Genomic DNA, 26,855 nt, shown 5'->3' on the forward strand with positions numbered 1-26,855 from the left:
CAACATCCCGCCATAGTCTTCAGAAACAACAAAAACTTGAAAACGGTTGCTGTGAAGTGGGTGGATTTCATATAATAATCATTAAAGTGCGTTCAAATCAGACTGAGGTGGGCTGGAGGCATTAAAAAATTCATGATCAAGCCAAACCCACACAGTCCTTATGAGGTAAGTCGAGTCAGTTTCATTTATATAGCCCAAAATAAAAATCACACTGCTTCAGTGGGCTGTACAATCTATACAGTGAATGACATCCTCCATCCCTAAACCCCTTGATTCAGGTGAGAATAGAATTCCTCAGGATATAACCCTTGCAGCAGGGAAGAAACAATGAAAGAATCTTCAGAACAGCCACAGAGGAGGGATCTGTCTCCCAGCACGGGCAGACATGCAATAGATGTGGCACATACAGGACAAAAAAATCACAGAAAATGCAAATTTCACTGAACAAGTTTGCAATACTAGTAGATTATATAAAATATAAGTGAAGAAGGCAGATTTAGGGGGACACCTGAACAGGTAGAGGCATCACCAAGTGGTGCACAGGCCATGCAACGTCCAATACCCCGTGTTGACTTGATAGAGAACAGGCCACACAAGTGAAGTCATTCATGGTTTGATAGACCTGACATGACCCGTGGATATGATTGATCCTGAATTGAAAATGAAATATAGAATTACAAGGATTTAAAAATCTATTTTATTACTACTGCAATCGTTAGCAATCTTCAGTTTTTAATAATTTCATTTTAGAATTTACATATTTACACAGAAATGTAAGTAAGGCCTAACACTACACAAATTAACATTAGAAAATGATTAAATTCGGTTTCGTTTGTTTTTCTTCTTGGATTTCTTGTCTTTGCTCTTTGTTATACTAAAATAACTAGAGCATTATGTTTATTTACATATTTTTGAGCCATTCAAACCTTTTGCATGTGGAACTTATATGCTTTGTCGATGCTTCAAAACACATTAAAAAGAATGCACGCACATAAAAACGTAAGTAGTAGCTTTCAGTCACTCAAATGGTACGTGTGTTGGTCACTAATGAACTGATAAAGTGTGTTTGTCGCCCCCTGGTGGCCATTTTGAAAAACTAAAACTTCACGTCATTGATGTATATACAGATAAGGTAAAAAAGTGAGCTGTTGAGCCACTACCACACCTGTTACCTTCACAGAAAGTACATTGTACATTTTGTATGTCTTTTAATTTGAGGCATATTCATTTATATGAATCAAAAAACAATATAAATTCAAATAAAGGTCTCAAAATTACCCTTTAACACAGGAACCCTCAGGGCCTCAAGAAATGCTTTTATCAGTGCAGTTGTTGTTGGAAAAGCATTGCAGCAAATAACAGTTACTACAAACCAGTTGAAAAACAGCCTGAGGTATTAGGATCTTATTAAGATCGGTAATTATTTTCACTCTGATGCTCCTTTACGCATAGATGTAATTAAGTTTTCATCAAACTGCATTCGCAAGTTTTCCTATTGACTGAGTTCTTCAATTAAAACATCTGTTAAATGTCTGCAGTTATATTAATGGTGATGTTTCATGGTCTTTATATTTATAAAATGTGTTGTTTTCTACAGTTCCGCTTCTTGTGTTCAGCTAGTTTCCTTACATGCCTAAAATCATTTACTGCTGTCTTTATACAGGTTTACTCAACAGCGCCCCCTGCTGACTAAACCATATACTGCCGCCAGTACACGTATTGCACATGCGCAGTTCGACTTTGCCGCTCAACATGCACTCCATAGTCATTCACTTCACTTTCAAGGGTATTGATAGCGGATAAGTCAATATAACCCATCCTACAAATTCAAGCACGGTGCAGTTGACTGCAGAGTTTGTGAAATCACTATGTCGGGAGTTAATGTCGTTGTTTCCGTGGCCACACGCTGCTGCCTCGTGCATTTTGCACTGCGATCGGGCTGTTTTCGCTGTCATGCCTTCGGTACCATTTCATGCTAATATTGGCCTCACGCCTCAGCTTAGTGGCTAATTAAACCTATCCAGCTACGGCGCGCTGCATTTGTGCATGCCGTTGCAAAGTGCGGTGCACACCAGTGTCCAGTAAATAGGGGTGTGTTTGCCCTGCTACAACATTGGTTAGCCGCTTGTCAATGTCCAGTCACGTGGTATCACACGGACGGCCATGTTTCCGAAACACAAACAACAAGAAGAGCAGCGACTAGGAGCCAGCAGACACATACTGATACGCAGCTGCGACCGTTGGAGGAGAGGGAAAAATAATAAATAAAACACAGAGCGCGACTTTCTGAAAGTACGATTCTTTCGAATGAATACGTTTACAGTGTTTAAAGAGACCAATGCATTCGATATATTGGCTGTAGACACACCGTGCAGACAACCAGTCTGGTAGCTATAAACAGTGAAGGTAAGCCGTGGTTCCTCTTTGCAGCTTGTCTTTTAGCTAGCTGGCTAACGTGAGCTAACATGCTAACCCCAGCGCCCGTAGCTCGAATTGGTTTGGGATTTGTGAGTCGCGAGAAGGGCATTTGCAAGAGAAGGTTTCACTGCTTGGGCGCTGTTGTTTCTGTCGCTGCGTTTGTTTTGTTTACATCGCGCCAGCGCTAGCTTAACACCGACAGCGGAGCGGAGGTGGTCGTCCGCACATTGGCGGAGCAGGCCGGGGAGTCTGATCTCCACACTCCGCCCCCCTCCGCCATCATATCTGGTGTCATTTGAACCTACAAGCGAAGGCCTTTACGATCAACGCATACCTTGTGCTAGGTTAGGTAGCGAGCGAGCTAGCGAACCCATCTCTGTTATGCAACAGAAATATGATATCGTGGGGCACATTCTGTTGTTGCGATTGATTTATCTACATTTCCACACAGATCGATCTGCCGTAATTAGCCTGAAACACGAACATGTATGCGCTAAAGTAGCTCGCCAAACCACTTGCGCTAGCTAATGTCAACTGGAGCTATTTTGTCTATACGTTAGCCATCTTTACCACCAAACAATTTAGCCCTGCTCAGTTTTGGTCAAGTTTCGGATTGGTCGTCATTAAATTGGAGCTTTAGCATAGCATTACAGTCTGGATTCCCGCAGCTTGAGCTCGTTATCCCGCCACGTTTTTGAAGTGCAGAATATTAGCAAAATATTCAAACGCGCAGGAGATATTATATCCTGCAAGCAGCGTTATTGCTCTGTGACCTTGCTTGAGTTTTCTCATCGCAAAGTTAGTGCTACATACTCAATAGCTCGATGCAGGTAGCCTCAGTCGGGTTAAAGACGTTAAAATTGACGTTCCCTGTTCGATTGTGTTCTTCCGTTATTGATTGATTTTCAATGATCCCACTGATGTCCGCATAGTTTTCGATAATCGGTGCCACAACTGAATCATGAGGTTAATTGTTCTTTTGATTTGCTGCCCTTTAAACCGATAAATCAGATCAAACATGCACGTGTTGAAAGCCACAGTGCTCACCAAATCACCTAACTTTACGCTTGAGTATGATCAGTAGACGCAGTTAAAAATATTGGTGGGTAAAATAATACCTAAATATGTGTGAGACATTCGCATTAGTAACTTGAAGGAGTTAAGGAGGTCTGATGGCATATATCCCAGGTTAAACATGGCGGTTGTGTGTTGTGTTTTGTCACTTTAGTCACTACAGATCTTGAAATACCCCCAGTTCACACACTCACGGGGTTTAGACTTCATCTCCAGCCCAAAATAAGAATTAGTAACTTATACCAACGCTACATCCAGGTGTCGATTGGACCGGTCATCATCAGATGTTCTGATATTCTCTTGTCACAAACATGTATGCGTCAAAGTACAAATCCTTATGTTATTTAAAGTGCTCATGTATTGAATTCCCTGTAATAACATGGTGTTGACCAAATGGCAGTGAATCTCCAACAGCACAGACTCCCCCCAGCTTCATTCGCAACAACTTTCCAACACGCGTTCTGTTGTGTTGGTAGGATTTTTACAACGATTTAATGTAAATAGTGACCCAAATGGTGACACCATTTAGTGCCACCCCTCAAACAACACGCCAAAAGCTCCCCCCTCCCTTCTTCTTACAACATATCAAAGGAATTTTCCAATTGAGTAAACAACGATACAATTACAGGGATAAAAACGTGAATCACTATAATAACGTCACAATTACTGTCGAGGCACTTCATAAGAACCCTGTGATACGGGCAAATAGCGTCTCAATATTTTCTGGCAGTCTTCAGTGTTGACATTTGATGCTATTTTTAAGCACACACTGCCGTGTTACCGTGAGTCACCCGAATTACACATTTGTTAAAGATCCATTCAGGGTCCTTTTGAATAACCGTTAATCATATGCAGGAGTTGAATGTCTCCTCTTTTAAAGTTTATTAGCAAGTTGCCAGTTGCCTAAACTTTACAAAGCTGGCTTGGGGGGGCGGGGGTGGGTGGAAGACACTTATCTGGCGTGGAAGAGCTACGGGGCTTGTACCAGCTGCAGGGAGGTGAAGCTGACTCGGAGGTCGGAAAGTTATGTAATTCTTAAAGATAGACACACCTGGTCAAAGTTGACTTGTTAGTGATATTTGTGTGTCTTTAAATTGAAATAGCAGGTATTATTTATCCGTAAAAATGTAAATCATGCAGTTAAATGTTGTTCCACCAGGGAAACACCAACATTTCTTTTAGTTATTTTCAGCAGAACTTTTACAACTATTTTTAACAAAGGAAAACTATTATGTCAGTGTTCATATACTTAAGATTCTTAGAGGCTTGGACTGTGTAGATCATTTCCTCTATTTATACCTGAAACGCAATCAAGATATCCCATCACATTGACTCAGACATTGTCCAGTATATAGCCATTAAGAGTCACATGTCATTTTCAACATTGCGAACAGTGGGATTTTAAAGGCATTGATGCCTCCATATAAATGATGAACAAATACTCTGACTGTTAACAGTTTTCTGTCTTCTCGATTATTTTAACAGATTGCAGTGTATTGTAATGGGTTACAACTGTTCAAATCTGCTGGTGATATATTATTGGTGTCACTGGATTTGAGGATCCAGCTGATTACTGTCTAAACATGATCCAAGAGGTCGAAGATTCTTAATTTCAAATTCATGTGAACATATTTTCAGTTAGCTAGATTTGTGGTTCAATTATGGTCTTCTTTTAAAGTCAGAGTGTCACATTGTTGTTCATAAAGTTATGTTATGTGCAGTAGAAAGAACCCCTACTCATGCCCCTTAGTAATAAAAGGTAGTCATGGTAGTACTTTAAATTTACTGTAACATTTTTCTTCATTCTGGCAGTATTCTGTCATTTGGATTTGCCGACAAAGCCCAACGACGTAGAGCAGATTGTAGAAATCCATTTCAAAAATGGAAACGCAGACACACGCACACAAGATGGTGCATTGTTGGTGTTTGAAGGACATGTGTTCATTCGCCTAGTTTGAGACGGTGGTTGTGCAGTGCTCTGCTCAAAGACAACAAAGGATTGCCGTGATTGTAAAAAGGAGAATAATAAGATGAAAGCTAAAATAACCACAGTCACATTCAGACACATTGGTATAACTTGTGAATTACAGTAACGTCCAGCTCTCTGCCAGCCCCAGTTTTACATTCGTAGCGGTTACATATATATATTTTTATTTTACTTAAGGTGGCTTCCTCCTGTATCACGTCTTTGTTCATACCATAGAGACAAATTATGTATGAGCATAAACAGTTGAAATTTAACTGCCTGGATGTTGGTTTAGTTGCCATGACACTTTTTTTTTTTTTTTGCGGAACTATCCCCAACCAGCTGCATGGTTTTAGAAGCAGTTGGTTCACAACATCACTAAAATAGCTTTCTGGATGGAAAATCTCTTAAGGAGCAGCAACACTAGGCCATGATAGAGCACTTACCAACATATAGTTCGCTGTTTCATTATTTGAGAAGGGATACCAGAGTGTTTTTCTCTCGGCTCAGTGTGCTGTAGCGGATTGATCAAATTGGGCCGGTACCTTTCAGCGTGTCCAAGGCTCGGCGCTAAAATGAGTGTGTCATGGCAGCACTACGGAAAATCAAATTACACTTCCTTTTCCTATCACAATATAGGCAGACTGCCAAGCTGTGAGAATGTGTCTCACCAGCAGCTAATATCTTAAGTGTACACTTCTGACATTATTCTTTTCGTCCTTTTAATCATTGGATTTTTCTCTCTCCCTCTCTCTCTTTCTCTCTCAAACTATGCTTTATTTCCAGTGGTGCAAAGGGAGGAGGACAGGAAATAAAGGAGTTACCTGGAGGGTCTCCGTCAATCCACATTTCAGTTGGAGCGAGACAAAAAGGCACGGAGGGAGAGAGAGTGAAAGGAGAAGAGGAGTGCGAGTCGCGTCTGCTCTTGGCAGCTGTTCCAGCAGCCTGTTTCATTGTTCGGCTGTTATTTCGTTCCTGCGTTACCTTTTTTTGATGAATCAGTTCGTATTTTTAACTTCAATGTGAGATATAACTGCTGTAAAAAAAAAAAAAAAAAAAAAACTAAAAAAAAAGAAAACCTTATTACTAGCAAAGAGTGTTTTATTTTGTTCCATTGTTGATTTCCAAGGTTCTTTTTTGTTTCTTTTTTTATGTTTAACAACCTTTTTCGGCTGTGAGTAGCAGGAGCTTCCATTCTCCAAACTATTGTCGAATCCCCTTCCTTACCTAGTTAGGACCTGATAACCTGGTATTCCTCAAGCACCTGAAACTGGCAGCTATTCTCTTTGTGTCTGTGTGTTTGGGGAGCTCTGTGATCACAGCTTAAGCACCACTCAGCCTTCTAGTCACCTAAGCCTAACTAAAGCAAGCCAGCTCTAGCCTGGTCCAGCCCAGTTCAGCCTGCTCCGATCATCTGGACAGGGTAAGGCAGTCTTGGGCACGCTTTTACCTTTGCTCATTAAAGTTGTGGGGTTTTTTCTCCCCGCAGTAAATTAAAAAAAATATTCTTTTTTCCCCCCCCCGCAGATACTCAGTTCTGTGTGGACGTGAGGAATATGACTGCTGAGACACTTAACTTCGGCCCAGAATGGTAATGATCTGATTTCTTTACATTATTTCAACTTTCATCTGCAATAAATACAGAAACATTACAGTATACGTCAATTAAAACAAAATTAATGAAGATAAGACAATACCAACAATGCAATCGCTGCTATCGAAATCGAATTAAGTGATCCCATAGTTCGACCCCAGTCAAGGTCTGCTTTCCATGCTTATTCCGGAGCTTTTAACCTTGATCAACTAGTCTTTGTCAGTAGATACTTGACGTTTACCCTTAAACACTATTCAGGGCATTTTTTTAGGACTTTCACTTTAGGCTGATTTCATGGAATGATGGCTTAAAGACAAAATATTTAGTTTCTGCCTCAAGGGCTCCCTCAGTCAAAACAGTAAAAACAAAAGACGCATTACGGTGATGTCGCACCGCTGCATGGGATCATGGTAGTTGCTGTCTACACCGGCATAAGGCCACCGTTGCAGCTGAAAATCTATTTGACATGACCTAGGCCGAAATGTTCAGGGACGAGGTCATGCTTTTAAGTTTCCTTCACATCACGTTCGCTGACTTCCTCCCTCACTCTCAGACGCATAATCTGATGATTCCCCAGAAGTTACAGCCTCGGGCGAAAAAAAACAAATGATGCGCACTGTTTCCTTCAACAAAATGACAGATTCCTCCAGGCTTAAACTTTGTTTTGGATGCTGCAAGTTCACAGCTAAACAAAAATGCAACACATGTCCAGTTGTTTTAAGACATTTAATTGCAGAAATGTTTCATGTTGTATCTTTAAATCTATCAGGTCATATAATTTTCTCGTAATTTGCATTCGCAATGAGATTATTTTGCTGGAGGCACCAAAGAAAAGGTCAAGGAGTTGATTCAAAAACTTGTAAATTGCAATATGTGTCATGGTCTCATGGAAATCTGGCCTTAATTTTTGGAAGCACCTTCGTGGACCAAATGAGGAGTCATCCTCTGTGATTATCTGTACTAGATTTCATGGGATAATGCCCCCAAATTTGAAGAACTCTGTTTTGTTTTTGTAATATTTATGTAATGACGGTGGTATAAATCCTGCTACTGAAAAGATGCAGTTATATTGTGCAGTAGTCTAATTCGAAGATTTTCCCAACAAAATTGCAGTTCCCATTTATATGACTGCTTGAGTTAATTGCTGGAAAAAGTAGCCGCAGGCAGTAATATAGAGAAGTAAGTAATTTGATGCATCGAGATGCTTTTAGAGTCGTGCATTGAAATCATTGACGGGTCAATCCCAGTCCGATAAAGATTCATATGTCTAATATGAACTGAACAGCAATAGTTTTGGATTGCAAGTTGAACAAAACGAGCAATTTGTTGATTCACTGCGTCAGAATTGTGTTTTTACACTTTTCCATGCCGTCATATGAACGCAGCCATCAACAGAGAAAAGACGTGCAGATTAACCAATGATCAAAATGGTTAGTTGCACTTTTTGTTCTGCACCACTGGACAAACCAACATCACTGTGTGTACTTCCCACCACCAAGAGGGAAGAAATATGTAGCAGTAAATCACTGTAACTATCCACATGGGGTCAGTTGTTTTGTTTACTCAAATGAATGATTTCACTTTGGAGCTCTGTCTTGTTTTTTTTCCTCTTGTAATAACTGATTGTGGCCAAGTGAAGTCAAAATGTAGGTATTGTTGCGGGTTGCCGTCCATCTCTGTCTGCCTGTGCTGTTTCTCCTCCTCCTCCTCTTCACTGTATGTTTGTGTAGCGATTAATGGGGGGGCGTAGTCTCCAGTTTGGTAGCGCTCCATCTCTAACGGCCTGTGACTGCTTGTGTGCATTCCTGGTGCAACGCCAGCCTCGCAGAATATTTCTCTCTTTACACATCTGCAGCTGCTTTCCTCTCGGTGGCCCTTCTAGTCCTCTTTCATCCGTGTTGCCTTTTTAGTATAGCTACTATGTAACAGCCAGTACATGTGCTCATTACATACAGCTGTCTGGCCAGCACGTCTCTTGGTGCCCGTTTAGCGTCAGAAAATTATTTCGACCATTTGAGGTTTATTTGGCAGTTCAGACGGCAAGTATGCTGTTAGTCACTGTGGGAGAATTCGAACTGAAAACCTTTTGCCTCGCAGATTTATGTTACCAGTTTTAGGCCAAGCGTTGCTCCATCACAAGACTCAGACAAAGGATTGTGATTGTATGGGTTTAAGTGCGTGGACGATCTTTGAGATTTCATGCTTTGTCATGTCAGAGAGGAAAGCTACATTATGCTAAGGTAAACACAAGCGAAGTGGATACAATTATGCAAAATATTTCTTCGTACCCCACCCACTGGCACGTTTCCCCAGCTCGCCTCTTGTTATGCATATCAGTCGCCGCTCCACTTTTTTTTTTTTTTTTTTTCGCCCCTTTGATATGCCACATGCTACCAACTGGCCTTTTTATGATGCCTTCCTCTACCTCTTACACTCCGCACTCTCCTCTACACCTCTCTGAGTTGCATATGGTTTTGATGTGGGGCTGTGAGTCAATGACACACTTTGTAGAGGCATGTGAATGGAGCCATTGTTAAACAGCAAGCCTTGGAATCTGGCCTGCTAGTAATAGCTTTTTAAAATGAAATCCTGAGATTGGAAAGCTAATATATCATCTGTGTTGGGCCAAGTGTATTCAGGGGGACCTGCGTAGGAGGGTGGCTGATTTGTTACAGAACATTTAGTAAATTCCTTTTTCCGTGCTGCAAGATGGATGCCGTTCGATATTTGTCTCCGATTCAGATATAAAGGGACTCTCTCACGACAAACTTTCTTTATTCCACCCAAGTCCTACCTTCAATTTCAACACTGAGATATCTTACGGTCTTTTTGAGGTTCATACAAGAAATACTGACAATTGATAATGTGGTACCCTAATTCTTAATGATTCCTGTTCTCTCCCTCGCTCAGGCTCCGTGCACTGTCCAGTGGGGGGAGTGTGACGTCCCCCCCTCCTTCCCCCGCCATGCCAAAGTACAAGCTGGCCGAGTACCGCTACGGCCGAGAGGAGATGTTAGCACTTTATATCAAAGACAACAAGGTTGGTGGGAAAACTCTCCAAATGATCTGTCAGGACTGTATGAATACAGGATGATAACTATTTTGAACTACGATTTACTTTCCAATTCTCAGCCAGTTTGTAGGTCATTTGTGTTTTGAAGCCAAAGTGTTATCCTGCTGGTGTAAGTGTCCATTGTTGTTGTTTCAGGTCCCAGAGGACATGCAGGATAAGGAGTTTGCTGCTATTCTGCAAGATGAGCCCATGCAGCCACTGGCACTGGTGCCTCTCACTGAGGAGGAGCAGGTCTGCCTTACAACTCACCCACTCACACTGCTATCTGCGACTGTTGAACTGTTTCGGCTCATCATGTGATATGTCAACGTGATAGGACCTCAGTCCCAAAGCAAGCGGTTCTGTTGGTTGACAAACGTGGCTGTGAGCTCGCATTCCTAACATTCCTCCCTTTTTGCTCTTTCCATTCGTTCTCTCTCCCTCCGCAGAGGAACTTCTCCATGTCTGTGAACAGTGTGGCGGTGCTGAGGCTCATGGGAAAAGGGGTGGGTGGGGCCGCCCCAGCTGGAGTGGTCCGAGGACGAGGGGCCACGCGAGGTGGTCGAGGTAAAAACCAAAGAAAAAAGCGAAACCTCCCAGACTCACATTAGAAGAGAAAAATGGCAACAAATAAAGCACTGCCTTGATTCAGCCTAAGTGCACTCATGATAAATCCACAACCACTTGAGAGAAAAAAAACTAACATGAGTCCAACAGCAACAGAAGGGCTGCCTAAAACCCTTGGCTGAAACTATAATGGCCATTATCCAATGAAAGTAACGCAGTTTATTCAAGCCGGCCACTGAAGTGTTTATTTCCTCTTTTTCTTCCACCATCTTGATGCAGCACACTTCCTCTTGGCCTGTCTAAATAGCCCCCCTTTTGTCCAGCCCCACCTGTCCTAAACCACTGGGGCTTAAAAACTCACCTTGTGCACACACAGCACCATGCGCATATGAGTGGCCAATGTAAACACTAGCCGTCCGGTTCTGGCCAGCCAAGGAAACAGCTTCAGAGAATGATTCTGTGTGGGTTTAGTCATTTGTGTGCAATTTCTGATGTGTGTGGCTAATTAAATAGGAGTACAAGACATTTTTGTTGGGTTATGAAAGAAATGTGATGATACTAAATATCAACACATCCTCCTTTGTTCGTGTATCATCAGGACGAGGTCGTGGTGAAGGTGGATTCTACCAAAGAAGTATTGAAGAGCCGGAGGTGGGTTTTGGCCGCAGCGTCCGAGAGATACACCGCAGCCAGAGCTGGGATGACCGGTAAGAAAAACCCACTGCACGCTACCTGAAGGTCAAATAAATAACAGCTCCAAGTGCTCTATGGCATAGTAAAGGGGTATCGCTGTCGAGAGAGGCTGTCATCCACTGCAATAAACTGAATAATCCGCTCTGGTATTTTTGTTGCTCTCGTGGGGTGATGTATTTTTCGCTGGCATCTTCTCTTGTCTGTCTCTCTGCACTCAAGATTCTTTTGGTCTTAATTCTTCAGTAGTTTGATGCCAGTTGTGAGCGGACATTCTTCCCTGTGATTAAAAAAAAAAAAAAAGTATTTGATTGTTTGGGCTTGTTTTCCTCTGTTTACCACTTAACTGATATGAATTTCTCTCCGTTTCCCTCTTTTTCTCAGGGGCGAGCGTCGTTTTGAGAAGCCGCTGCGGCGGGAGGTGGGGCGTCCTGCCTTTGAAGAGTCAGCAGGTCCCGGGGGTCCGGGGAGGAAGGAGTACACAAGGGCTGACAGCGATAACTGGCGCACCCTCCGGGAGGAGCAGGACGAGGAGGAGGGGGTGGAGCCAGGCAGCAGCTGGAGACTTACTGGACCCCGCAGGGATGGTATGATAAAAACAAGCATTCATGTATTTACTGTAGGGCTACCTTAAAGGCTTGTTTGTGTGTTAAATGAAAGAAGTGGACGAGATCTTCTTTATTCAATAAACTGGCGGTATCAGGGGTTTAACAGTCAGTGCGGTTGCTGTGCTGATTCACTGAAAACCACATTGAAATCAAGCAAACGTCTTTAATTTCGTTAAATTCTGTTTTCTGTTTTCTACTTTTTCTTGTCATTGAGGGGTTCATGTGTCACAATTACATGCCCACTTTGTACTGAACGTCTTTAAACAACAAAAGGCCATAGTTTATTTTTTCTTTTACTCAAGCTAACATCAGACCTGGAGCACATCTGCTAATGGTCATTCAGATTAGTGTAATTATTTACTGTGTTACCTGTGGTTAACACAGGCCATAAAACCTTAGGCCCAGACTATACACATTGGCACAACTAACTTTAACAGTGAGTGCAGTGACATCTAGTGGCAGAGGAGTGATTTGCACTAGACACAGCAGCAAGCTGATATAGCTTGAAACAGACCCGTGGAGTATCAGAGGACACCAGGTTAAGGGACCACATGACACTTTGTCCTGCCAACGCACTCTAAACTGAAACTGGTTAATGACAGAACCATACCCCCAGGAGGTGATATATAACACATTCCAAGACATGACCATATCTTCTGAAACCCTTACCTACATTTCTAGTAGAAATCTGCTTAGTTTCCTTGATATTTGTACGACACCTCTGATGTTAAGTTGTAGCAGTATTTTCACTGTTTGTGACCCATTTCTTTCAGATGGTGGTCCTCGCTCAGCAGGCTGGCGGGACCATGCTGCTCCAGGTGAGAGTCGTCGTCGGAAGTTTGATTTCGACTTCCGGGACTCCGAGGGTCATGGCAGCGGCCGCCGGCGTGCAGGCAGTGACGGACTTGAGGATGACAGGGATGGCCTGCCCGAGTGGTGTACAGATGAGGAGGATGGAGAGATGGGCACTTTTGACTCGTCTGGAGCTTTCATGCCTATGAAGGTGTGTTTCACTCTGTCTTCATAGCTATTTATGATATTAGACTCTGTTCTTGTTTAAGTCTTTATGTGAAACCAGTGTTGAAAACCAAGTCTTTGATGTGTTATAGCTGACTGATATATCTTTGATTAGCCCTTGAGCCCATTTGTTACACTGATTTGTTGTTCATTTGCTCTACTTCTTCTCATTTTCCTCTATCAGAAGGGTGGCAAGGAGACAATCCTGGAGGAGGAGTTTGAGTTTAAGGGGATAGAGGAGGAAGAAGAGGAAGAGAGCTTCACTGACATGGAAAGGAACAGTGCTGAAGGAGACAAAGAAAAGGGTGAGGAAAGAATTGATGTTATTAATCCTTTAAAACGATTGCAGTTACCAATTGATCAAAAGCTAAAATTAAACAGTTCTTAAAGCGAAATAATGAAATGGATTACAATATAAGAGCCTTTCGTGTCTTGAATGTGCAAAATGTCAACTTGTTTGCACTTTCTCCATTCTCTCCAAGTTAATCACAGGCCCTTTCATCGCCTGTTATTGTGGCATCCTACTTAATGAATTGTTTCTTTCCACTCCTTTCTTCACAGAGAGTAAAGAAGCTGGCTCTGCTGTAGGAGATGGTGAGACAAAGCCAGCATCACCCTCTTCTTCTCCTCCAGTCCAATGCACCCCTCCCTTTGTGGAGCCTCGGTCCAGCAATGCTGGGCTTGTGGTGGACAACCCTCAGCTGAACAACAGCCACCCTGTCAAGGCCAGCAGCACACCCAGTGAAGGTAAACCTTAATCCATGGCTTTTTTTTGTGCTACCATCAACAGATGGATAGACTCACTGGAGCAGCAGTTTTATATATCTGTTTATTTATGTAGGCGATATCTGTTTTTACTGAGCCCATCATCATATTGTAAGGACTGCAAAAAATGTGTGATTAAGTGTAAAACGGGACTGCATGATGCGGACAACATACAAGAAGTATGAAAGATGATACAGATTTATGCTTGCTGTTTCAGGCTCTGTCTGTAGTATCAAGATGATTTGTTTGCTGGAAAATGAATTATGAATTTGTGTCAAACTTAATATGTCCCCAGCACTCGAGCCAAAAGTACTATGTGTGGTTTGTAGTAAAGAGTTAACTTTCAAACCACCACCATCCAAACATTTGGTTATTCTTACTTCTTTACTGATTTACAGATTCGGACAGTCTTGTCCTGGCTCTGCAACTTTAGAGCTGTTGGCTTCTTGCGTTCAGCCAGGCTCTCTCAGTCTTAGGACAGTGAGTGGGTGGGAGGGAAATTCAGCCATGTTGATATTTTGGTTTGATACACAATATGTTTACCCAGTCATTTAATATCTTGTTTACTGAACCTGCTATTCCTGCTGTATAAGATACAGAGCCAGTTGGTGGCTCTAACACCTCCCCCCCAGCATTCAACTCCATTTTCCCATAAATAGAAAATACTAAAAATGGGGCCAATTGTTTTACTAATGTTTTTTTCTTCTTGTATTTGTGTCAGATGTGGCTCCAGTAGGGGGCTCCAAAACCCAGCTGGGCCCAAGCGTCGTTGCCTCCTCCAGCCTGCCTCCCCCACCCCCTTCCTCTGCTGCTCCTCTCCTCCCTCCATCTGGAGGAGACACCGAGGATGATGAGGGCATGAAGCACCTGCAGCAGGTAGGAACAACGGGAGGCACACTTCAAGCAGCTGTCGCCGAAATGTTAAATAATTGTAACGGCAAACACATTTCAACTTTGTGTATGTGTGTGTGTTTAGGAGGCAGAGAAGATGGTGGCATCACTGCAGGATACTTCTTTGGAGGAGGAGTGTTTCACCCAGGCTCTGCAGCAGCAGCAGGAGAGCAGAAACACAGCAGCTGCTCTGCCGCTGTCACATGAGGCTGCGATGAAGTGGTTCTACAAGGACCCGCAGGGAGAGATCCAGGGTACACACACATACACCGTGGCGTTTAATTTACTTGCACACTCACACATGCCAGCATAGAGTATTGATTCATAAATATTGCTACTGTCTGAGCTAATTTAAGTGATTGTAGACTCATCTCTCTCTCTCTCTCTCTCCCTCTCCATCCTACCCACCACCAGGCCCTTTCACCACCGTGGAGATGTGCGAGTGGTTCCAGGCTGGTTACTTCACCATGACCCTGCTGGTAAAGCGGGGCTGCGACGAGGGCTTTCAACCCCTGGGGGACGTCATCAAGATGTGGGGGCGCGTCCCCTTTGCCCCAGGGCCCTCCCCGCCCCCCCTGCTGGTGAGACAGCCACCACCAACGCAGCGCCCGCAGCCCACCCGGGGGCCCGCCGGGACTGTGAGTCAGAGCTCAGCCAACGTAGAGGATGGGGAAGGGAGGATGCAGAGGAGAGGGAAGATTGATAGACAGGTCACGGTAAAAGACCAACAATTAATTCCAATTCAGTTTGACATGACGGGCTCCATTTTAAAAGTTTCTGAAACAACCCCACACTTGATGTTAAGGCACAAATCTGTATGTTGTCATTTTGATTGTGCTGAAATTAATATCTTTCTACACTCCTACAGGAAGTAGGAAAGAGAGATCCATATTCAAATTATAGTAAAAAAAAAACAAATGTATTAAAAGTTAGTGGTTGTATGCAAGCTTCAAATTTGTGAAGCAGAACAGGCCAGGTTCCATACCACCATTAATTATGTAATGAAACACTACACATATATATACATACTGTAAATACATACAGTTGACACTATTGATTTGGATAATACCTATATTGAATCTACCTATCTTCATATACTGAAGACACCCAGACTAGTTTGTAGAGCACTGCATGTGTTTACAAAGAATGGACAAATCTCTCATGGCTGCATGTAAATATGCAACTGTTAAAAATTGCCACAATTCTTTTATAAATTTAGCCCACTATGTATGAAAGCCTGTGATTTGGCATGTTGAGATTGAGGAGTCATTGTTTTGACTGCTGAATGCTCTCCTCTTACAGGGAAACCTGGACCAGGAGCGCCTGAAAAAGCAACAGGAGCTGGCAGCCGCAGCAGCTCTTTATCAGCAGCTCCAACAGCAGCAGCTATTCCAGCTCATTAACAGGTAGGCCTATTGGGGATAAAGAATTCACCCTTCATGTCGCAACTTGTGTACATCAATTATGTTTGTGTCCTGGCATTTTACATACGAGGAGATTTTAAATGTACGCGTTGCTTCTTGTGTTCCAGGTGCAGTGAGCAGGGTATGATAAGCAGATCGATGTCAGTGCCAGATACAGGGTCCATGTGGGACATGCATACCTCAGCTTCACAGCCGTCAGGTATGTTTGAGACTATAACTGGTTATGCATGTGCACGTAGCGTCAACACATGAATGATTGACAGAATGATGTTGGATTAACCCTTTTTTCTTTCTAGGCAGTGAAGCCAGTCTTTGGGACTTAACAATGAATCCTTCTACTCAGGGTCCAACTCTCGAACAGCTTCAAAAGGTGGGTACAATCTGAGATTTTCTGCCTTAGAGGACAAATTCACCGTTTCCTTTTTTTGATTTATATAGTCGGCCATACCGGTTTTATTGTCTCTCAATGACTTTTAGAGGCAAACAATTAGAAGTGCTGCCAGCAGGCACAGTTAATGAATGGTGTCAAATGCAAGCCAAGATCGAGTAAAAGTTTGAGTTTTCCCTTCAGCTCCAGCAGGAGAGGAGAGACGCTGAACTCAGGGCGAAGCGTGAGGAGGAGGAGCAGCGTAAGAGGAGGGAGGAAAAGAGGAGGCAACAGGAGGAGCAGAAGAGGAGGGAGGAGGAAGAGCTCTTCAGACGCAAGCAGGTGAGATGAAGGAGGAGGAGATTTTTGCATTTGCCTTTTCTCTGTCTGTTGCCTTGGGCTACAGACTTTTTTGTCTTTTAATTGAACCTTTTTTGTTAAAGGCTTGCATCATTTTAACTGAAATATTATCAGTACAAATGTGTTTTACTTTTGAGTACATACATGCTTAGTGTCATCAAGTTAAAGATCATAATTAGATGTCATCATAATAAATAGAAAAGTTGAATGAAGTGTGGCTGTTCACCGAGTACTAAATGAGAATTGCCAAATGTAAAGCATTGACTTCTGTCATGTCTTCCTGTAGTGTCGTCAGCAGCAGGAACTGATCATGAAATTGCTGCAGCAGGCCCCTCAGCAGCAGGGTCCTGGGGCAGGCAGCTCAGGCTGGAGCGGGGCTCCCTCCTCTGGGCTCGCCAAAGCAGGAAAGCCCCCGGCTCTTGCTCTGCTGGAAATGCAGCAGGAGGCAGAGAGGCTCCTGAAGCAGCAACAGCAACAGAGAGCCCAGCAGAGAGAACGCGTGAGTGTCAGCAGCTTAAAATGACATGTTTCTATGCTTTCATACCAAAAGTCACTGCAGAAAATGGAAATGGAAAATTACATGTCATTTGTCATGATGATTTCTCAATCCTTTTCCAGCACTCTGGCATGTCAATGGGGAGCTCCTCCATGGGAGGGCAGTGGGTGGATGGTGTCGGTATGTGGGGCGGTCCTGGAGGTATGGAGGGCAAGGGTGGCAGTGGAGGCTCCTCAGGCAGCATGGGCATGTGGGACGAGGCTGTGAAGAACCAGTCCGGCCTGCGTGGCAACAGCAACAACAACATGGGCTTGAAGAACAGTCGCAGCAGTCCTTCACTCAGGTACTTGAGGCCAGACCAAACAGACAAATGCAAATTTAGGCACCAAAAGAAATGTGAGATGGCCTGTTAAAAATACTGTATCTGCACCCATTGCCCCCTTTCTTTTACATCCACTGTTTCAGATAGTGTTGTAATATTAATCTATATCAGCTGATTGATATGTATCTAAGATGCATTGAACTCTACGTGTTCTCTGCAGTGATCAGTACATGATGCGTCGTAAGCGGACTGATGAGGAGGAGAAGCTGCTGAAGCTGCTGCAGGGCATGAAGCCTCAGGACGGCTTCACCACCTGGTGTGAACAGATGCTGCACGCTCTCAACACCTCTGCCAACAACTCCTCCTCCTCTCTGGATGGTAGGCTGCTCAGCTTTTACGTATTTAGCAACGTCAGTGCTGAGATCGGATTCACCCTCAGCTTAAATAGTTGATTGTGATTTTCTTGTCTATTGTCTTAATGTTGTTTTTATACACACATTTGTGTACTTGAAAGTAAATTCATCTCACCATCGCTTCCCATAATTTAAGCTTAGCTAATCATTTAAACTGTGCATCTTTTATTTAGTTGCCACGATTGTGGCATATCTGAAGGAGGTGGAGTCTCCCTATGCAGTGCTGGACTTCATCCGGTGCTACCTAGGGGACACAGTGGAAGCCAAAGAGTTCGCCAAACAGTTTCTGGAGCGACGTGCCAAACAGAAAGCCAACCAACAGAGGCAGCAGCAGGTAGGCACAAGCTAAAATGTCTTGTGAGTTTAGCACAGCAGATGTCAAAAACATAACCTGTCGGATATGCCCACATCAACTCAGGATCAGAAACAAGTAAAAGAAAAAACAGTAACTCAGTGCCCGAAACTCTGACATAGACATCCCTTTCTGTGTGGAAAAGGAATGGCAATTATGTCCCTGATGTCGACTTTTCAGAGCACACTCAGACCTCACATCAGAAGACATAAAGGCACATCAATTAGCTATGGGTGTTTAAACTTTTTACTGTATACACAGGAAGCTTCATAATAGTTTTTAGCTTTTGTTATATTTTCAATATGTGCTAAAAAATTGGATGATGCCAGATTCAGTTGAAAAAAAGGTGTAGTTTCCTCAGACCTCTTTGGTTCAATTGAAAGTTTCATTAGTTTTCATCTGTCAATTAAAAACTTATGGCTTTTCTCAATATTGAATGTATCAGCTAAGGTTGATGTGCACATTTTTGCCATATGCCTGTATTTGATGTAACATTAGATGTAATTTAATTGAGGATTATGTTTCTTATGTATTGACTGAACATGGGAATATATTTAAATGTCAAAACAGGAAAGTGGCTCATTACATTGCCTCTTTATAAAGAGATGACAAAGGAGTATACGCATAATTGTGAATCTTTGTATATGAAGGTCAGACTTGTAACATGCCTTGATAAATGTTCAAAAGCTGTGGTGGGGCAAAAAAATGTCTGTGAGAGAAACCTTTGGAGTGTAGGACCATTGTAAATTCCTCTTTTCCTCTTTATTTGTCCCAGTTATCAAAGGATGTGTCTGGATTGAACATGAACTTCCCTCTGCAGGTAAATATAGATGCGTCTCTGTACACATGTAAACAGTGATGACGTTGTGTTGTTGGAGACGACAACAGCCATCCAATTTTTTTTCTAAACTTACGATAACATCGCCTCACATAACTAGTGTAGGGTTGGTTGTGATTTTAAGGTTCCTCCCACCTTTATTTTTTTAATTGTCAAGTGGTTGTTGAACATCAAACCTGGGATGACAACTTGAAATATTTTAATTTAAGTCTCCACATGTACATCATCCATTGGGACACAACGTCCTTGAAATGGGAGAACTCTCAAATGCACATATGGCAACAAAACAACATTAGTATCTTAAAATAACCAATCAGGTGTTTCTAAAACTCAGGAAGACTTCTGGGTCAAACTTTTTGATGGAAGTGGATTATAATATTTTTTTATTATAACATAGCTGATTGGAAAATACCTTATATGACCACTGGAAACGTCCAGACGTGTATGATTGTCTTCACTTTTCTTTGATTTTCATTTTTTCTTAGGACTCAATGCGAGGTATGAATCCAAGCGCCCTGCAGTCCATGTTTCAAGCCAACCACATGGGCAAGGCTGGTCTCTATGACAACCAGGGGGGGAAGATGAAGAAGAAACAGCCCATGATGCTGCACTCTGACCCCAGCATCCTAGGTACGTGACCTGCCCAGCAGCATTTAATGTTTCCTCCTTTTGACTTTCATCTATCTGTAAATACTCTTAAACTGAAAGCTGAAGTTAACCCTGATAAGCATTGTGATGACAAAAAAACACCACCTGTGTAACAAATACACACACTTGTACATCAGAGTTAGAGCTATACAAAACAAAAGAATCCTAGAATGAAAATCCACTTCCTGGAATCAAATGGAGCTTAACAAAAAGCAACAGAGGAAGAAGAGCAGCCTCCTGAAGCAACAGCAGAACATATTGCGTCATTTGGTGACTTTGGTTTGCACCCTCTCCAGGTGGTGAGTAGGATGTGCTCATAGGGTGGGCTTATGTCTGAAGTTTATTTACGTGCCCGTGAGCTGTTGGGTGCAAACACTGAGATGAGATATGGTTCGCTCTTCAAGTAGACAAACAGGTGGCCCAACAAATGTGATGTGGGTAAAAATGGGTAATGTAATCTGTGATATCGACACAGCCTCATTATTCTGTTTATACACACCAAAAAAAAAGCCCCCACAGCAGATGGAGAATAGGGTATCCACACGCTGAATTTCATAAGCTCTCCCAGATTTGATCGATTATAGAGCCCCGTTGTTTCTGAAATCTTCGTGTCTCCTTATGCTGGTTGACACATTGAGACAGTGTTCGGGAGCTGGTGAAGTTCACTGTGTACACTCATTTTTCTCTATGTATGATATCCACTGGTCTTTACTTTTTCTGCTTTCAGTTATTAAATTACAGCACATGAACAAATGCAAATATTTATGGTTTGCGATGAGTTGGCTTCTTCTCACATATACAAATGGGGGCTTGCTCTGAATTATTTCTGGCTTGTCGCTTTCCCCCCTGCCTACGCTGTCTAAGCCAGCTCTTCTAACTCCGCCGTGTCCTGTCCTCCTCTGATCTGACTCTGCTCTCTCCGTGTCTTCTCTCTGCCCTCATTGCCCCCCCCCCCCCACCTCCCCTTCCCTGCAGGGTACTCATTCCACAATGCGGGCGAGTGTCTGAGCCTGAATGAGATGGAGATGGTGGAGGATTACTGATGTGACGCAGCGCAGCAGCAATAGCTACCTGAGGCCTTCTGTCTTTTAATCAGACAAACCTGATGACGAATGTGCACTGCTGGGGGAACCAGGGGGGTGGGGGTAGGAAGGGAGCGAGCGTGAGGGGAGGTGCAGGGTGGGGGCGCCTGGATCTGCGCCTCCTACTCTTTCCTCCCCTCTGGCAAGAGAAAAAGGGCTCCCTGCTGCACCAGTTGATCACTTGAGCAGGGGAGAGGGGGGTGAGGTTAAAAGGAAGATGGGTATCCTCTGGCACTCAAAAGATTAAGCACCTTATACTGAACTAATGCACTTTATTGAGATGGGATTTGAATAGTTTTTTTTTTCTGTTTTTTTTTTTTTCTTTTTTTTTTTCGTATGTGTGTGCGCGCGTGCGTGTGGGAATCAGTGTGCATACATGGGATGTGTACATACACATTATCTGTGTGCACCAGAACTGGAAGGGGGGGGCGTGGACACAGTTGGTGGGGTGAATGGTCGAGGTTTTCAAAGTCAGGGGGACCTTTAGTTGAAACCTTATCAGAGAGCAAATCCTTTCTCGAAAGACAAACACTGTTGATATTTCTCTTGTTTAGCATTTTTTTTACGTTTATATAAAAAGTAAAGCTATTGAAAAATGGATTATAAAAAAAACTTGAAGATTTGCACTTGCCTAAAAAAGAAATGACAAAAACAACAAAAAAATCAAACAAATGGGGTTAGTTATAGAAGTGAATATTTTTGTGAATGTGTATGAATGTCTGCGAGCGCGGCTGATGTGTGATGGTTGGTTTGTGTCAGTAATATACCAGTCTGCACAATGTTTTTTTTTTTTCCTTTTCTTTTGTTGCTTACCAAGACGTATGAAACATAAGAGGCCATTTTTGTCTTTTTTGTTCAAATGGTAATTTTGTATTCTCATGTTTAGAGAGAGAGAGTTTGTGTGTGTGTATGTGTGTGTATATGTGTGTGTGTGAGTGTGTGTGTGTTTCCCTTCTCCAAATAGGGATGTGACTGTATGTTTTGAGAGTGAATGAACGTGAGAGAGAGAGAGAGAGAGAGGGCAATTGCACAACACATCCTTTCTCTCACCAGCTCTTCATCCCCATATAGAAATAGAAATGCATACATTTGTAAATGTTAGCTTTGCGCTCATCACATGATGACCACCACTAGTTTATTTCCCTTAGCTTCTCCACATGGGGAGCTGTCTCTAGGCCTGTGAGGACTAGCAGACAGGGCAAATCATGAGGGACATTTCTGTGTGTGCATCAGAATGAGACTGTGTGAGTGTGTGTGCGTGTGTTTTCAGTATGCATGTTCATTTACTGTTCATAGAAATGAGTTAAGACTACAGGTACTCATTTTGAATACATGTGCTTTTTTGTATGTGTATGAATGCACATTTGTGCCTAAGAACTTCGATAGGGTGCGTGGCCATTGAGACATTAACTCTTTTTGAGAGCGAGTGTGATGTGTGTCAGTGCTCAGCACAGTGTATGTAAAGTATGTAAGTTTATATCGTAAATATTTCTAGTTGAGTCTAGGGGTGATCCATCGGAAGGTTAGTCCTGTTTTCCTGGGGTGTGATCACGTTGCCTTTTGTCAGCTCTCGAACTTGTGAATGAAAGGTGTCGAGTTTCTGACTCTGAAAAAAAAAAAATACAGCATCTTAATGTGCAAGTGCACAGAACGGTGCATGAAATGTTAGCATATTGTGTTACTTATTCGTTGTTGCAATTTGATAATGACGAGTTTTCTTTTTTAATGAAAAATATATATGAATATATACATTATATACAAAGTTTAAAAAGTATTTGGACTAAGATAATGAGCACTTGGGGCTGCTATTTTTGTTGTGTGTTTTAATTTTTTTTTTTCCTTAATTTGTTTTTCATTTTTGTTTCATTATCGCCATGTGAAGTGTGTGTATTATTTCTTTCTTAAGAAAACATTGAATGTATTCCAAAAAAATGACAAGAAACCCGTGCTGATACCAGATATTATTTTTTTTTTCCTCTGAAGATTTCAAAAATGGAAACAAAATACAAAAAAGCTTCAAAGAGTTTAGCGAGGACTTTTTTTTACGTACACAGTGGAGAAGAAAAAAAAGAAAAAAAAAAACTCGGGATGGATACAGTTGAACACACTGCCTCTACAATCCTGGTCGTACAAATAGTGACTAAGAATTAAAAGAAAGGACTCTTTCTATTCCATACTGGAGCTTTGGTTGTTTACAAACCACATGGATATCTGTGGGTGCAGTTTTTTTTTGTTTTTATTTTTGTTTTAATTTTTTTTTTTTTTGTTCCCACATAAGACGGGTGGGGTTTGCAAGTGCGCTTCTGCCATATGGACATTGAGTGGTGTTGGTTTTGAGGAAAAGTTGCAGGCATCACAACATGGACAAGATCCTCTAACTGGACCATTGTATGTTGTCGTGGATCCTGAAACTTGATCAACCATGGAGCGGAGGCGTGAAAATCAAGGATGGGCTCTCTTTTGTGGAGGACAGAGTGCAGGGCTGCAGAACCCTAGAGGGAACTGGGAGGGGCAATACGAGTACACCTGGCTAGTGCACTTGTCTTCACCTCCACCCTCATGAGCACTCACACCCTGCCCTCACCAACTCACCTATGCACTTTTGTTCATTCAAGCTGTGAGGTACCATTTTGGGGATGGGAGCACAATTACAACAGGAGGATTGCTACGACTTCGACAGAGTCACTGAAAAGAAATTCCCAAACTGAAATAAGAGACTCGAGAAGCCACGTCTTCTCCCACCTCCTGTATATAACCATATTTTTGTATTACCTTTCAGAGTAGAAAGAAAAATTTGCAAATGGATGAAGGAAAATTCATGAGACATTGATCATATGGAGTGAATGTTCTTCAAGAAAACCAATCTTTTTTTTTTTTTTTAATATAGTTTGAGATAGACTCGCTGTGAGTTTCCCTTAGTTTGCCAGTAACCCTGAAGTAATCGGGGATGGAAGGGAAACCCACATGGACTGAGGTGTTTGGACACTTGGCTCCAAGACTGACTGATAGTTACTTATCAAGATGGATGTTGCAGTCGCTACAGAGAGCCCCACCAAGAGTGTTTGATCAACATGCACAGTAAAAGAGGCAGACGAAGGTTTGAAGAAGGATGCTTCCACTTCATCTCCCAACCTGATGACTGCCTTGAGAGCTGTAAAATGACTGCAGGAGAAATAATCCTCGGCATTGGTAAGCTATTCTTTCGCCGCTCGATACTAATGACTTAATTTGATCCGTTTACGCCTGTTTAATCTGTTGCACTTTATTCCAACGCGATTGTTTGGACAGTGAGGTGATCTTGTGCCGTTTTGTTTTCTGTCTTCTCACAGGAGTCTGGCTGTGCTTTATTTGCTGCCCTCTGCAAGGAGGATCTAATCTACAGCCACCCCATGAACCAGTTAACCCTAAACGTGTCCTTTTTGAACTTAAACCCTAAGAAACTTTTTCTGTCTTGACCTCGGACTGGGCAGGCGATTGGCATTATCAGTTGGACAGTTACCAGATGAAGTTACAGGTTTATCGACCGTGGATCCCATCTGTGTTGGAAGTGTTTGGATTGGGATCTGATCAGGCGCTTTCCAGCGAAGAAGAGGATAAGGAGGCACGTATTGCCCAGATGTCATCACCCACCTCAGCCTGAAACTCTCAGGTGGCTGCATGGAGGTCTTCTAAACCAGCGGGTCGGAAGACATGCTCCTGCCCAGACGTCAGAGACTCAGAGCTGGGTTGGGTTCCGGCGGACGTGGCTGGATCTAAGCCATCAGAAATCCCTGCAACTGTGGAACTGGATGAACTGAAAGAATTGTACAAAAAAAAAAGACTTTGAAACATGACAAACACAAACACATAGCTACATGTCACATAGAGTCCAAAGGAGTTGCACACACACTACATGCACACCTACAGCAAAAGCAACGTATACTCAGTTACATTGACTCTCCTCTGGAACCACATCTGCACACACACCAGGGCTACATTAATGTCAAATCTCACACACACACACACACACACACACACACAATCAAGCATCAACGCTCATAAGTATAAACGCTGAGCTCTGTAAATAATGTAAAAGTTTGTGTTTTTGATTTTTCTCTCATAGTGGTTTTTGCTTTATTTCTCTGTTCAACATGCCTTAAATTGTATAGTTCAGTCCTGAACGGCTAACTGAAAATGTTCTCTAAATGATGAATTTAAGTTGGAAATCACCTCGTTTGACTGTCCTCTGAAGTCAAAGACAGAAAGGAGCTTTCTTTATGACAGCTTTCTGTTAGCGAACAGAGCCGTCTGTTCTGTACTTACCTGAACATGTACCACCATAAAAGTTACTAGTTAGCTACAGAATAGAGCAGCAAGCAGTCTTTGATGAATCTGATTTTGCTGGTGGTTGGCTTTTGTTGCCCTTTTGGTTTCCTTAAAATGAAGAGTGGATTTGTTCGGATTTCCTGTTTAGATTATCGCTGAAGGTGCAGGCTTCATAAAGGGCTCGAGTCTGTGCTGTCTGGGGCTGAGCTGACTGGGTGTGTTACACTTGATTGGAATAAAGAGCACAGGCCTGCTGCTGTGCCATAACTATTGTTGGAAATACTGCTTGAGCTAACGCTGAACCAGAGTGATGGGTCCGATTCACACACAGGTCAGGGCTTTTTGGTAATTTTTTTTTTTTTTTTTTTTACACTCCGGGGTGAGGGGGGACGTAAGCCTGATTTGAAATCTCATAACTGTAAAAAGTATCTAGTAGCTTCCAAAACATTTGTTTTAGAAGCGTGTCGTTTCGAAGAGCACATTTGCTTGATTTGTGATATTTGTGGGTTAAACCTTGAGGAGGGCCACATTGGCCTAAATTGCCTTTGCCTTGTCTGTGCACCTGTTCGTACCACTGATCATCTCTGATGGCACTGAATAGATGAGGAGTAGTCAGTTGTGCATTATCTGAAAGGAAATTTCACGTGCCGAAGATTTGGGAAGTGTCTTGTTCCACGTGTGTAAATCTACATTGGATTTGAGAGAAATGATTTTATTCAACTAGTAGTTGTTTCGTATCTTGATGACTAAATCATATGCAGTTTTTAATCCAAATGGCAACTGATATTCATTGAATACCTTCAGCTTACACTTGTAACACATGTGTACATTGTGTTTAGCTGAGGTATGGCGGATAGTTAACTGCTATAGCTAACTGTGTAAACTGGAGTAGTCAGTATGTCATAACTGTTGAATTTATGATAAATGGTTGGTAAGTTAAATGTTGTTATCAGTTGCCAAAACAAAGAAATTGACTTTAACCATATGAGTACACTATCAAGTCTCTTATGTGTGATTGACTGAAAAAAACAACCTATGTTTGACATTTTTTAAAAGCTTATATTGTGTGCGCTCAGTCTGTCTTAAAAGATTAAACCGAAAGGTGTTTGCAGTTTACTTTCACTGCACGACACATGCTTTTATGATTAGATAAACTACAGCATTGCGTTGGCGAAAAGCCCTGTCTGTTTGGTTGCGGCCTTGGTTAAAGATCCTGTCACGGCCTGTCTGCTCGGCAGTATGAAGTTAAGTTGATAGTCTGGTTTTGTTGCCTTGGCTCTGGTAAATGTAGTTCCAACATTAGTGGCCTAAAGGACACAGTGGAAGTTATGTCCCAGTCAGCTCAGCTCCTTTGCTTTAATGAGTCATTGAATGTTGTTATAAATAACAGCATACATGTAATGAAACTGTTTTGGAAAAGAACAACTGAAAGATGTGTAAATAGTTTGGCTTTTGTTTGTTTGAAGAACAAAATAAATACTGAATAAATAGCATTTAGCAGTGACTGACTGAGTGTTTTTATTACTAATATGTATTATCTATGAAGTGTGTGTGTGTGTGTGTGTGTGTGTGTGTGTGTGTGTGTTGAAAGGAGTGTGCGTCATCG

The 26,855-nt window shown here is 42.3% G+C and overlaps 1 protein-coding gene across 5 annotated transcripts; it reads left to right on the forward strand.

Moving 5' to 3' along the window:
* The first annotated feature begins 1,779 nt into the window (after positions 1–1,779).
* Positions 1,780–26,753, forward strand: gigyf1a (GRB10 interacting GYF protein 1a). 5 transcript variants are annotated; one of them, XM_037112319.1, is made up of 26 exons: positions 1,780–2,406; positions 6,245–6,881; positions 6,986–7,049; positions 9,963–10,092; positions 10,261–10,356; positions 10,554–10,671; positions 11,270–11,378; positions 11,746–11,948; positions 12,743–12,972; positions 13,171–13,291; positions 13,548–13,733; positions 14,473–14,627; positions 14,728–14,896; positions 15,057–15,352; positions 15,945–16,048; positions 16,174–16,265; positions 16,363–16,436; positions 16,638–16,775; positions 17,080–17,292; positions 17,412–17,632; positions 17,832–17,989; positions 18,198–18,358; positions 19,152–19,196; positions 19,700–19,844; positions 20,838–24,133; positions 24,274–26,753. In XM_037112319.1, exons 3-25 carry the CDS (start codon positions 7,015–7,017, stop codon positions 20,903–20,905), a joined length of 3,267 nt encoding a protein of 1,088 aa, XP_036968214.1. In that variant the 5' UTR covers positions 1,780–2,406; positions 6,245–6,881; positions 6,986–7,014; the 3' UTR covers positions 20,906–24,133; positions 24,274–26,753. The 5 variants fall into 5 exon arrangements, with proteins under 5 accessions (XP_036968214.1, XP_036968212.1, XP_036968215.1 ...); XM_037112317.1 differs by having other exon boundaries at positions 1,781–2,406; positions 15,057–15,358; XM_037112320.1 differs by having other exon boundaries at positions 1,781–2,406; positions 15,057–15,280.
* The last annotated feature ends 102 nt before the right edge of the window (positions 26,754–26,855 follow it).

Source organism: Acanthopagrus latus, chromosome 10 (genome assembly GCF_904848185.1).
Source record: "Acanthopagrus latus isolate v.2019 chromosome 10, fAcaLat1.1, whole genome shotgun sequence".
In the NCBI taxonomy this organism is placed as follows: Eukaryota; Metazoa; Chordata; class Actinopteri; order Spariformes; family Sparidae; genus Acanthopagrus; species Acanthopagrus latus.

What these genes read in the sequence shown, in the direction of transcription:
- gigyf1a (XM_037112317.1), top strand. Translation starts at nt 7,015, where the DNA reads ATGACTGCTGAGACACTTAACTTCGGCCCAGAATG. An exon ending in GGCCACGCGAGGTGGTCGAG is followed by an intron (nt 10,672 to 11,269) that starts GTAAAAACCAAA and finishes GTGTATCATCAG; the next exon opens with GACGAGGTCGTGGTGAAGGT. An exon ending in CCCGCAGGGAGAGATCCAGG is followed by an intron (nt 14,897 to 15,056) that starts GTACACACACAT and finishes ACCCACCACCAG; the next exon opens with GCCCTTTCACCACCGTGGAG.